The sequence below is a fragment of the Poecilia reticulata genome, chromosome 4 (assembly GCF_904066995.2).
Source record: "Poecilia reticulata chromosome 4, P_reticulata-male-v2, whole genome shotgun sequence".
Lineage (NCBI taxonomy): Eukaryota > Metazoa > Chordata > Actinopteri > Cyprinodontiformes > Poeciliidae > Poecilia > Poecilia reticulata.
In genome coordinates this window covers 10,738,888-10,752,510 of record NC_088833.1, presented here as the reverse complement: position 1 = coordinate 10,752,510, position 13,623 = coordinate 10,738,888, and the positions used below count along the sequence as shown (strand labels likewise).

The window sequence follows — 13,623 nt, the reverse complement described above, 5'->3', positions numbered from 1 at the left end:
GTTCAGATCCGTCCCTGGCTCATGACAAAAATCTGTGCAAGGCGTAAAGAGAGTAGAGGACTCTGTCATCATCTTCACTTTGAGGCTTTAGAACCCTGCTCACCTGGCCATAGATCAGCTGCTGTTTAGGCTGTGCTCTTTCAGTTTTTTGCCCATCAACAACAAATGAAACTAAAGACCAAAACAAAAGGCGCCACCTTGTTGAGTTCTATCTTAAAGGACACCGACAAATCCTCTTGAAATCCACAAACCGAGTCATTCCCATCTGAAAATTCCTTTGAAAATAACCTCCTAAATAAATGGAAAACATATCCTCTTACAAATCTATCATGCGATCTGACCTTTTGGGCTCAAACTCAACAAAAGCAGAAAGATGATGCCAAGGCATGTGAAGACTGAGCGGCTGTATGTATGTTTGACTTTGGCACTGTTATTCTGACTACTCTTCTCTCCTGACATAACAATATATTATTCTGTACTGCCAAGCGTGAACCACAATACTCTCTGGGAAAATGGATAGATGGTACTTCCCTAAATAAACCAGGAGTAAGACTCCAACTGGAGCTTCTCACTGACTTCATGCGCACATATAAAACACAGTGTGCTGATTCACTATATCCTCTGACCAACAAACTGCTGATAAGTAGAAATTAAGTTAGGCTTTTTTTGTTTTCATGGCAAAAATGGATCTCTGGTTACATTCAGGTGATGGGTTGTGAAGAAAATGACAAAATAAATATATTTGACTGCTGATCCAACTTTCAAAGAACCGCACTGGATCATATTTCACAGTTATGTGGAGGTCATTTAGCACCGCTGCTAATGCTAATCCTTCTCATCAGAAACAAAGTGAGAAATGTTTGTTATGGCTAACAGCTAAGCTAACTGGAGAGTAGTGATCAGCGGTGTGAACTAGCCGGCAGATGCAGACTTCTGTTTGATTTGCTTCACGCTGGATTTACACTGGCTTATTTATTTTTTTGTCTTGACGACTGCACAATTCAGACTTTCTGCACAAGAACAATGAAAATCGTCTGTTTGTTGGTACAGTACTCGTATGTTTACAAGAACGGTAAGAGAAACCAGAAGCACATTCCTGCCGGGATTAAGTCATCTGCAGTGGTGAAAGAAATAGAAATCTTTTCTGAACTTCCCATTTTGATCAGGAAATTCAGAGGAGCAACCACAACAACACAAAGTTAGACTATTTAAATTTGGAAGATCCTAAAAAAAATCTTCAGTGGGCACTTTTTGAGAAAAATAGATCAACTAATATCCTACGACCATGCCAGTTTTTCTGTGTATTTGGTAAGTGAAAGTCATATGACAGACATAAAGCATACAGTGCCATCAGAAAGTAATACCGGCCTTTTCTCCACATTTTGTTACATTACAATTCAAATAATGTTAAATATTTTATTAATAATTTCCCCAATGCTTTAATATTTAACTGCATGAGAAACCTTCCGTAGCTACTTCTGTAGCTACTTTCCCAATGCTTTAATATTTAACTGCATGAGAAACCTTCTCTAGCTACTTCTTGGGTAAGTGGTTAGTATAAGCAGATTCTAATTTTTATAGCTGTTCAGTTAGTTAAATGTAGGCACTGGCAGGGATACCATTAACAGTCAGACTGCTCCTGAAGCCACTTCTTTGCTATCTTGGCAGCGGAAATAAAGTTATTATCATCATTAAGGAGTAATTATTACCCTTGCCTGAGCTTAGGGTACTTTGGGTGCTTTTGAAGAATCTCTAATTGGTAGCTCTATGTATTCCACAGAAAAACACCACGCACATGATGCTGCCACCACTATAGTTCACACTGGTCGCTTTTGTCCTCCACATATGATTCTTAAATTCTAATCTAAAGAATCTGTTTTGTTTTCATCAGATCAAAGAACGTTGTGTCTCATCATTAGACATTCTCTAAGGTTGCTTCTAGTAAGCTGTCATGAAAGCCTGATTGATGGAGTTTGTTAGCAATGGTTGACCATTCCACAAGAGAACACCACAGCTTTACCTAAGTGATCATTGGGTTCTTGCTCATTTGGTGATCTTGCTGACCAACACACCACAGGCCACAATGCTTTTTAGGACATCCAGTGCTGCTATTTGTTTTTATCCTTCCCCAAACGTATGGTGTTATACAATAGCGTGCTGGAAGAAAATAAACTGTTCATGTGAGTTCCTTGCTTGGTTTGTGAACTGATTTATACAGCCAATTGTAAGACCATATATATACAAGTGTTTTTGATTTAAACTTATGATCAGTTGACTAATCTGACCACAAATAGACTCCAATAAAGTTGAGGAAACATTTTAAGACAAAAACAGGGAGAGTCTGATGCCATGAAGGATTTCAATATATATCCATGATATTAGTTTAAAAAAAATCTAATTTAACATAACATTTGAGATTTAAAAAAATAAGAAAATCATAAATGGAAAAGATTTTCCATGAAATAGTTTTAAAATGAGACTGTAACAGAAAACATGGCAAAATTGATGGGGCGCAAATACTTTCTGGTGGTACCGCACAACTGAGACAATAAAACAAATTTGTTGTCAGTAGAGGTGTGGCGGTAAACTGGTAAATCCTTTGTCAAAAGTGTTAACAAGTAAATGTAGAGCAACAAGCATCTGAAAAGAAACGTTTAGGGTGTTGGTGAAAGTAGAGGAGAGATGACAATTGCTCTCATGCTGGAAATCTTCACAGAGATAACCAGCGTGGCAATCTCTGTGGTGGGAAGATTCAAATTGTTCGCCGGTTTGAATCCCCTCTCAATATGTTTTAGTTCTTGTCTCTGTGTCTTTGTTTGAATGCTTCCATTTGACAGACCAAGGGCAGCTGTGGCTTCAGCTTTGTACTTTCATCAGCATGTGAACATGTGTGTGAATATATTAATCTACCCACTGAACTGCAATCCCAGAAGACACTGGTGGATGTCTCCATATTTGCTTTGATTATTGACAATTTAACCAACATGCCCCCTGAATTGCTACGGGTGTGTCTGGATCTGACTAGGTGGTCAATGATACAGGAACATCACAGGAGACTGAAGCGTCTCTACACCTCAGACTTTGGATCAGGGTTCCGATATCTACAGAACTACTCTGATGTCCCTAGAGTTGTCCGATGTAACATAGATGGACTTAGATTGCTGGAGCACAATGTTTATGGATTTTATACTGAAGTAACTCAAGTACTCAAGTACTTAGAGTTTGTTCCACTTAGAACAACTAGTTCCTAGCAGGTTCAGTACGAAAAGTGATTTGCATTTCCATAATGTACAAGTCAAGTCAAAAACACATAATGTCACTTTAAAAGTCTTCTCTAGTTAATGCTTAGGTTTAGTGAAAACACATCTGCAGAAGTCTGATGACCTGTACAGCCAAGTAAGCACTAGCAGTGCATTCTAAGTTGATGTAGATTCTTGAAAGAGTTCTACAATTTTTCGCAGTGCTTTTGTTTGCATTTACTGCTTCTTAATCAGCAGGGTCTGGAAGCTCTCTATTAACTGTAGACACATTTGCATTCATTTATGTTTTTCAAAAGAAAATATTGGCATTTTAATTGAACGCAGTTGTGAAATAGTACATAAAAATGACATGTACTTTCAGCGCTTTATCTGTCAGCGCTGAAAGTACCAGAGTACTTCAGAGTACTTTGGTACAGAGTTCAGAGTACTTCAAAGAGCTTTACACTGCATTCAGTCATTAAGCTTTGACCATGAGACAACTAAAGTGCTGTAGTGGTACATTCAAAAAGAAATGCTCTTCACACATTCATTTACCATTCCTGGAGTTTTGACATACTAAAGCTGACCAAACTGTTAAAAATACTGAGGAATCATAACAATGCTAATCAAAGTGTAGCTTGATTTGTCCTGATGACAGGATTTGTCATCTCCAGACCGGTGGCGATAAGTAAACTCCATGGAACCATGAAATGTAATGTGATGGGCCAATAAGAGTTTTTCCATGATCTTCATGATGTAGGATTTCAGGAAAAAAAACAAGAAAAAAAAACAAACATATATCTATATATTTAGTGCTATCATACATACTTTTGATGCTGCTTTGCTGACAGGAAAGCAACAAAAGAACAACATGAAAAGAAAAGTTCTGGAGGGTCTGCTTAGTAATCATGCTTTTGTTTATGGTACATTTACTACACTAAAGCCAAAATGAGATGTTTGTAATATCCAGTTAGCACAAAGTATAAATATACATATCAAAGTATATGATTTAAAGTACAACCCTACAATCAAAGCAAAGTACAAACATGGCAGGAAGATTTTGCACCTCAAAAGGACAAACTCCTAAAGAAAAGAGTTATCTTTCGAGTAACAGAACGCAGAGCCAAGTGTCTCTTCAGTGTGGCACCAACAGGGTCATGACGCACCCTGGGGGCTTGGGTAAACACTGGTCAACTGAGCCAAGATAAGCACCACACTGCACTATGGAACGCACCGCGTTCCTCCTACATGAGCAACATCAAACTTGTCTGAAAATAGAGGTGATAAGAGTGAAACCTAAAGGCCTTCTGGAGACCATAAGGAGACTTATACTGACTATTAGGAAAAAAGGACGACTAAAACAAGAGGGAGGAAAAAGAGGGAAAGGAGTGTGTGTGGTAAAAATGGGCAGGTAGACGATAAAGAGCTGATATAAACCAAAAAGCTGATATCATGTTATCAGAGGGGAGCAAGCCTTGCCCTTAAAAGGTCATGTCTGTGTCTAACAAGCCCGCACATCTCAAATCCTGAGATTTCACAAGCATTCAGTTTTATATCTAAAAGAAATTCAATTGTAGATGACATTTTAACCAACATTAAAAACCTAACTTTATCTTAAGTATTGTTGATTTTGTCTTTCAAACCCTCTTCCTCATCATCTCTACTGAACTGCCAGTAACCCACACTGGTTCCCACATCGATCTGTCTGTTATAACCCATTAGAGTTTACCGGATGACCCCTGACCCTGGTCGGGGTCGTGGCCAGTGCCTTCATTAGGGGATAAATCATAAACACCTGAGCGGCTGACCTGGGCATAGTTTCAGGGCTTCAGTCATGTGTTATTAATTTTGAGTCGCAGTGGCGTGTAAATCGGGTTAAAGCAGCGCCTGCGACCCTCAGGGCCTGCAGCACATATTAAAAAATAGGACCACAAACCGTTCACTATGTGTCAGAACGTGTAAGAGTGTGTGCCAAGTGGCTATAAGAAACCTAGCCTCACCTGTGGATCATTAGGACTTTATATGGAGTGTGTAATTGGATACTTTTTCATAATCTAACAATGGATTTATTTATGTTTTACTAGGTACTATTACTATTGTGGCTTTAACGTTTTATTGAGGTCAAGTGTTGTCAGGGGCTTCACACTTTGTCTTTTTGTCACACATGAACATTGTAAAAGAATTATCCTTGTATTCAGTCTGAACTGTTAAGAATTTGAGGCATTTATGTTGATGTTGTTCATCAGTTTAGGTTAAAACTTCCTATCTGGCTTCATACATGAATTCACTTCACTGGTGCTGCTGGAAATTATTCAAAACATTTGTAGAACCATCTGGAACACTGAACAATCAGGCTGTTCAATGCTGCAATATTATGTTGAAACAAGTCAAAACAGAGTAACTGTCACCATTTTGCCAAACGTACTGGGTTACTTGTCTCGGGTTAAACATCTGAACTTCAATTACATCTCTTGCTTAGTGCAAAGGATTTAGTATGGTTTTGGTCCACCCTTTTGCACATAAAGAAGCTTCACATTTATAAGAAGGTGTTTTTAAGGGAACTTTTGACCTTTTCGAGAAGATCAGGGGCTGATTTTGGATGAGATGGTCTTGGTCACCATCCACTCTAAAATTATACCAAAGGAGCTCCATTGATTTGAAGTTAGAACCTTATTTTCTGCACTGGCAAACTGTCAGAACACAAGGGACCATCCCCAAACTGTGCCAAAAAAGCATGAAATTGTCCAAAATGTCCACGTATGCTTGTAAACATTAAGAATACCCTTCTTGGAAAAAAAAGAAAAATAGAGTCATACCACAATGCTTTCTAAACTGAACCTTATACTTGACACACAAAAGTTAGACAAGTGCTTTTCTCTTGGCAATTGTCAAACCCAGACTCTTCTGGGTCTGCCAGAGAGGCATAAATATTAGGTCACTACAGAAGATGTCATGAATGCTTTAGGGCCCAGTAAAGGTGAGCTTTACACCAGTGGATCTGACAATTTTCACTTGGTGACGAAAGGATTGTTTGCATCTGCTCAACCATATAAACCCATTTAATGAATCTCTCTGAGCACTGTTGTTGAGCCAAACTGACAACCCAAAGAAGTATACAGAACCATAGCTGTTGACTCAGCAGAAAATTGGCAACCTATATGTACCATCTGCCTCATCATCAGCTTTGCCCCTCTGGGTTTTATTACATATGGATACGAAAGTAATTGGACGGACTCAATTCATTGTTTGGATGGTCAACCCAATAATTTTTGCAATACAGAATATATTTTTCAGATGCATATTTTTACAGGTCAAAGTAAATAGAAGTCATGGTTTTCACTGACCTCTCCTCGGACTCTCATGGTTAAACAGGATTCCGTTGACAGCAAACATGTTGTAGGCTTCACGGAAGTTTACCACAATCCAGTAGGCATAAAGCTTAGCAGCTCCTGAGAGGACAAACAGAAGAGGAACAGGAGATAGTAAAGGAAAACAGGAAATATACACAAAAATAATATACAGTATTTAAATTTCAGCCTAAAAACATCCTTAAATTTTGTTTGGAGGTCCACCGACTGCAGGTTTGTACTATGTTAATAAAAACAAATGGAGTACCAAATACAGCCTTCCTCAGTATAACATTAGTCCGTGGCTTGCCCATTCAAGACTTATTGAAAATAATACAAATAATATTAAATAAAAGCATTTGCATTTTGTGGTATGGTGTGTGCTTGTGCCTCAAATGCAGGTAGAAAGCATAATTGCAGAATGCAAAAAGAAAAAAGAGGAAGTAACTAAAGAGTAGGTAAATTAAATTGAGAAAGGGTGTTTATCGTCTTATGTAAAGTAGAAAAGCATGGCCACAAAACGTGAAAATATATATATATATATATATATATATATATATATATATATATATATATATATGACTTTCATGTTATCTTTCATGTTATCTTCAGTCAAGGATTCACTCTTTCATGACCCCCGTCATAGAAAAGGCAGAAAAGGCTCTTTCAAATTTGACAGGATTGTTGAGCTATTCAAACAGAGGCTCTCACAAAAATTGCTTTAACTAATGTAGTAAAGTAAAAAGCAGAGAGAGAAATTGCTGAGGAAGACCATAAAACCACATCCTGGAGTTAAATATAGCACATCAACAAAACTTGTCCTTCTTTCAGGAGTGTGAATCTGAGACTGTGATTGACCAAGAGCAGCACCATCTTTAACCAAACTCCTCCTCATCCTCCCTTCTCCTGTAATGAGTCAAATACCAAAGCGAATGAAGGGAGGTGCCTGTTGATTAAGCCATAGGCCAAGATGTACACTTGAGGTGAAGGGAGTTCGCCATGGCAACCTCCGCCTCCAACTTCTCAGGTCTAATTAATGGAGGAGCAGCTCGGTACGCACCTCCTATTCAGCTTCAGATTGAGTGCTGACAGATGGGGAAAGTGTCAGGCGGGAGAGCACTGAGACAACAGAGAACATTAAACCTGATCGCTAACACACGTGTGCAGCTCGTGTTTATGCGTGCGTGCGTGTGTGTGTGCGTGCGTGCGTGTGTGTACAAGCTGAAAGTGAGTGCTGAGTGGTGTGGATATAAAGGTGTCTTTGTTAAAAAGAGAGCCACTCCAGTCTTCAATCCGACGTTTGGCCCCAGGGTGTGAAGCAAGCTCAAAGGGAGTTAGAACTATAACTCCTCTATTCAATCACACACATTCGTAAGGATGTTTATTCATAAAAAAGATAAAGTGCAGCAGAGATTTCATGCAATTTGTACGTGCTTAAATGATCACGTGCAATCCCTGACAAATGTAAACAGAGAACATATTTCATGCTTGCTGCCACGTGAGTCTGTAGCGTTACCGTAAGGTGAGCGGGGATAAAAAGGTGTGGTTTCCTTCTGCGGGATCTCCTGGACTTTGCCATACAGCTCACTGGTGGAAGCCTGGTAGAACTTGACGCTGCTGGTCAGACCACACGTCTTGATTGCATCCAGGAGACGCAAAGTGCCCACACCGTCCACATTAGCTGTGTATTCAGCCAAGTCAAAGGAAATCTGGGAACAAAAAGAGGGGGGAAAAAAGGAGACGGTTTCAATACCAATAATAAGATCTGTACCAAAAAAACTGACGTTTCTGCTTATTCCTGCAGAACACACAATAAATCAGAATTTTGGTTTTGAGCTGTAAAATTCAAAATGAAGGCAGAAAAATATCAGAATGCACCAAGGAAACGATGTCTCCTTTGCACCATCCATGATCACTATGCATGAACTTGTAAGATATGTGGACACTTTGTACTTAAGATTGCAGAAATATCCAAAAGAATAATAAAAAAAAAAAGTTCTGTGAAATGAGGGTCAAACAGAGTTGAATTTACACACATTGGAATTCAAGTTACTTACTTTTTTTTTCTCACTGCCTGCCATTAAAAGCAAACTTTTCTTGTACTGTCAGTTAGGAGTACAAAAACTATTTTTCCTCCATGCTGGTTTTGTAGGCTGTTGGTTCACACAACCTATTTGTTTGCATATTCAGGGTCGTTGTACATTTGACCCCGAATATACAATTGTACAATTGAATAAATGACAAAACAACCATCACATCCTTTAATGAAATAAATGTAGAGGACTATTACTGTAAAAAATATACAAACATTGTTGCTACAATAAATCGACACATTAAGAATAGAAATTAATCACGTTCTTATATGTTAACTGTTTGGGTCATGACACAAAGCTTTTACTAAACAATTTTCAAAAAACAACCCCAAAAATTATGCTAAACAAAATGTACTTTAAACTTAAAAAGGCATTTCTAGAGACAATAGCAAATCAGACTCTCTCTAAAATTCCTACTACAACTCCCAGAATCCCTCCTTCCACTGCAAATGGTGAAAAGAGTGAACTTTATAAACGCTTTGTGGGAGATTACATTTAAATTGTAAATGGTTTTGAGAAGGTCCGAGTGTATGGGTGACACCGTGTGCTGTGAGTGCGTAAGCTTGAGTGTGTGCCAGCTTGGCCTCAAGCTTCCAATCAGGCGTGACTGTTAAAAGCCAGGCTGGTTAGTGGTCACCACACCTGGTGCGAGCCGCGTGGGCCACATTTAAATGGAGGAAAAAAAACTCCAACCTTTTAGTGTGTTCACACCAGCACTACGTGTACACACACACACACACACACACAAGTAGATAAAGACCCCTTATTTAAAGCTGGGATCCGAGAACACTGGACCTCTATTTCCCCCATGACGTGCACACACACCAGGAGGAGGTTTAATCAAGTTCAATCACACTCTGCAACTCAGTGTAATTACCTGTGACGCTCCACTCATGCTTTTACTTTGCATTCTGGCATTTTCATTTATACTTACATCAATTACAAGAGAAAGTGAGAGGGTACTTTATACAGAGACATACAGCACACATTACATAATGGCCATGTACACTCAACGCAAGAGGTTGGCGCAAAACTTGAAACATTTGGATACAAAACCAAACGGATGCAGTTTTACACGATATTCACAGAAGGAAGTTGAATTTTATCTGGGAATTATTTCAGAGTTGTAGGTTTTCTTGGAGCCGCATCAAACAACTGTTTTCCTTTGTAGATTTAGCAGATTGTATAATTTATTTCACCTGTTGCATGTTGTTCTCTGTTAATGGAAAAACAAAAACTCATAAAACATCTTAAAAACCCTTTTGCTCAATGCACGTTTGCTCACTTACTAGACAAAAAAAAAGTGTGTATTTCGACATGAATCATCTACAGAAAATTCTACATTTTTCATAGACCCTAGACTTTTTTCTAAATGTGTCACATGTCAAAAACCTATGTTATTGCATTTAATTGTAACTAATGTTTTGGGCAAATATAGCAGAGGTTTGTTAGAGAAGATTGGTGAAGAACATCACATCCCTTCTAAAATCTGGCCGTTTTGGAAGTATGGCAAGCGCAAAGCCAATTTTGCAGCCTCACTTCTGTAAGACGGAAATTGAATAACAATCAGTGTGCAAATGGGTGAATGACTGAATGTAGTTTTAAGTGCTTTGGGGTTTTCTGAACTGGATAAAGTGATGTAAAAGTACAGGATAGTTACCATTTACAATCTGTCCAGTGTGAAACACTGAACTTATTTCAACTGACTGTACCCAAAAGACTTTAAATCTACTCATACATAGTCACTCTTTGAAATCCGCATTGAGTCTTACTAGCATGTGCGATATAGAAAATCAGAAGTCCATGTTAGCAGACAAACACAAATGTTTTGATTCAACAGTTGAAAGACGAGACTCACAAAGATGTGACACTACACAACCACGTACAGAGGGTAAAAACCACTCTTATTTTGTGCTACTACATCCCACAATCAAAACTCCTTCCCACACACATCACAGTGTGTGTTTCCCTTCAGCTCTCCTCCGGAGATGAAGTGCATAGGACACACATGCAGCGTCTATCAAAACCAGCTGAGAAGGCCGTGGCCTAGTGTTTCTTGACAACTTAAATCAAACAAATTGCTTTAATGCCTCCATTCTCTATCATTATGATATGTCCAGCCTGAGCGATCACGGTTGCGAGGACGGACGTTTGCGCACACCACTCGAAGAATGTGTGTGTTTGGGGAGAGTGTCATTGTGACTGCTGGGCCTCTCAGACAACCTGCCAAATATTCTTCTGTTCTGGGAAGTCAGCCAAGCTCTGTCAGCATTGGGGGGGTCCACTGACAAGCAAACATTTTGTCTGACAGCAAAGCATCCATTTAAAAAGCTTCTAAATGTACAGGATACATGTGCTGCAATTGGCGGTTTCACTTCTTTCGTGCTCACACAGGGGCTTGTTGAAATGCATGCCTGAAATTGTGGAATGTGACTCCATAAGTGTGTGAAGGTATGCAAGTGTGTGCTCACTGACAATGTGCCCAAGAGTAGCGACACGTGTATAAATATGAGCTACATTAGTTTAGCCATGGCCTTCGCTTTCGTGCATAGAGAAACAAATGGAGACATTGAGTCGTATATATACAGGTGTAGGTGAGTTGAAAAGGAATGTGTGCCGTGTATTATACTGTGTCATTCAGAATGTTACATAGATTCATCAGGGATACCAATGTCAAATTAATTTGGAGCTTCTTATGATGCATTTTAGCCATTTTCTCTTTTTATGGTGGAAAAATAAGACGAGCAACTTTGTTGCTTTTAAAGTAAAAAATTGGGAGTTAAAGTGTAGCTATTATGTATTTAACTTATTCTAGTCTTCACAGGTTCTACTACTGGGAAAAACAAACACTTTTTTAAAAACTTCCCCATTGGCTTGGAATGTAGTGAGAATACTGAAGACATTATTCATACAAGTGAAACTGGATTTTGATGCCAAACATTAAGGATGACAATCCCATATTGCTTGTTGTCCAGCAGCTACTTGCAGACAGCAAGTTCTGGTGGACTTTGACCAACATTTTCATGATAAATGTTAATCAATGCTGTTCTGAGTATCTTGAACAGCATTGATTAACATTTTGCATTCAATTTTATCTAAACAATTGTCACCTGCCATCAAGGGTGAAAGTTTTGGTTGAGCGGTTGGGACAAGGAGACAGCTGGAGTTTCTAGAATTATGCCAGAACCTTTGAAGATTTGCAATGTTATAAAACAGGTACTCAATCCTAAATTTCAAACTTTAGTTGTTGAATTTTAACCAAACAAATATTGGAAGCGCTTTATAAATTACAAAAGGTCGTAAGCCAATCAAGGACAGCAAAGCAAGGGGCAAAAATAGAGAGTGAGAATGAGGAGGATGAAAGGATGAATAAAAAAAGAGACATGATAAAGGAAGACGAGAATGAAATGAAGAACAGGAAAGTCAAGAAAGTGAAATAAATAAAAATCAAGGTCTAAGAGAAAAAGGCAAAGGAAAGTTAACACAAATAAGAAAAATAGGACATTAAGCAGAATATAAAGTAATGGAAGAAAATCAACTCCAGCAAAATGAAACAGAGGAATATGGAAATGGGACAAAAAAAGTATAAAAAAGACAGAATAAAAATAAGTGAAAAAGGAGGGATGAGAAAAGAAGAAGGAAAAATAAGGTGAGAAAATTAATAGGAAGCACAAAGGAAAATTAATAGGAGAAAGGGGAATTGGAGAATAAAGAGAAAGGAACGGGGAGAAGAGAGTACAAAAAGAGAAGCAGAAGGCCAAAATGATGGAGGGGAGGTAAAACGGAAAGAATAGAAGTATGAAAAGGTGACATCAGACAAGGAAGTGGTGAAAGAAAAAGAGAAGGGGAAGAAAATGAAGAAAAGGGGAACATGGGAAAGGAAGAAGTAGAAAGAAGACAATAAGTTCATTGATAATCCAATAAACCACCTGTGTTATCAGTCTGCGCTTTGAAACAACAAGAGTAAACATGCAGTGATGTGAGACTGGACAAAAGGCAGTTTAAGGTTATTAAGGCTGTTCAGGGTTTGTCTTAAAACTTTCTATGCATCCGATAAAAATGTTGCATAAATGTTGATCTGAGCTGATATGTGAATGTTCCTGGCTTGATCACCCGAGACCTTTTCTTTTTTCTTGTTGCAAACATTGATATTTTTTTCCCCGACTTAACTCAGGAAAGAAAAAGACAGTAATCAATCCTGAAGGTGGAGAAAAGAAAAGGGAAGAAAATGTGACAGGATCTGGAAAAAAATGCGTTCATGCTCAAGTGTGAGAAGGGGAGGCTGTGGAAAGAAACCACAGACAATTACACCTTTAATCAACAGGTTACAGGCCGACCCAAATTAGAGCAGTTGTGTTTTCCCCAAAGACAAACAGACGGATTTCCCTCCAGGAGAGAGCCGAACCCACGCAGGGCAGCTCAAAGTCAACAACAAGTGTCACAATAAGTTACGAGAGCATCAACGTAGCAGGCCAGCGCTACACGAACTTTCCATGTTTTCCAGAACTGTAGCCTAAGCTACTGTTGCTGTATGCGAGCCCACGCTGACAGCTCACTCTCTGCAAACAGTTCAGCATCTCCATCATCATGAACCGCTGTGTTGTGATGAAACTCCAGAGGGAATCTCTGCGCCTCGAGCTCCATCTTGGTGGAATGTGTCACTGTGCATAAACACACACACACCTTTTACAAAAACACGAGAGCTGTATTTTCCCCCTCGCCCTGTGCCAAATGGCCTTTCCCTAAAATGCAGACACAATGAGAAATGAAAGAAATTCAAACGGTGAGAGAAGTATATGAACAGTGAGTGACATGAGAGTGTAACCGAGACGAGGACGCAGCATTGCATCATCCAGCTGGAACGCATTTTCCCCCCGGTGTTTTGCCGCCGGCAACAAAGTGCCGCTTAAATGGGTCACAACGCGCAGTACCGCTCTCCAGTCT

The 13,623-nt window shown here is 39.0% G+C and overlaps 1 protein-coding gene across 1 annotated transcript in view; it reads right to left on the bottom strand.

Moving 5' to 3' along the window:
- Positions 1–13,623, bottom strand: part of gmds (GDP-mannose 4,6-dehydratase) — a 173,784-nt gene that overhangs the window by 117,165 nt on the left and 42,996 nt on the right. The window contains exons 5-6 of the mRNA XM_081606187.1: positions 8,103–8,295; positions 6,584–6,688 (exon numbers count right to left, since the gene is read on the bottom strand). Coding sequence (XP_081462313.1) covers positions 6,584–6,688; positions 8,103–8,295 — 298 coding nt within the window. The remainder of the gene's footprint in view (positions 1–6,583; positions 6,689–8,102; positions 8,296–13,623) is intronic.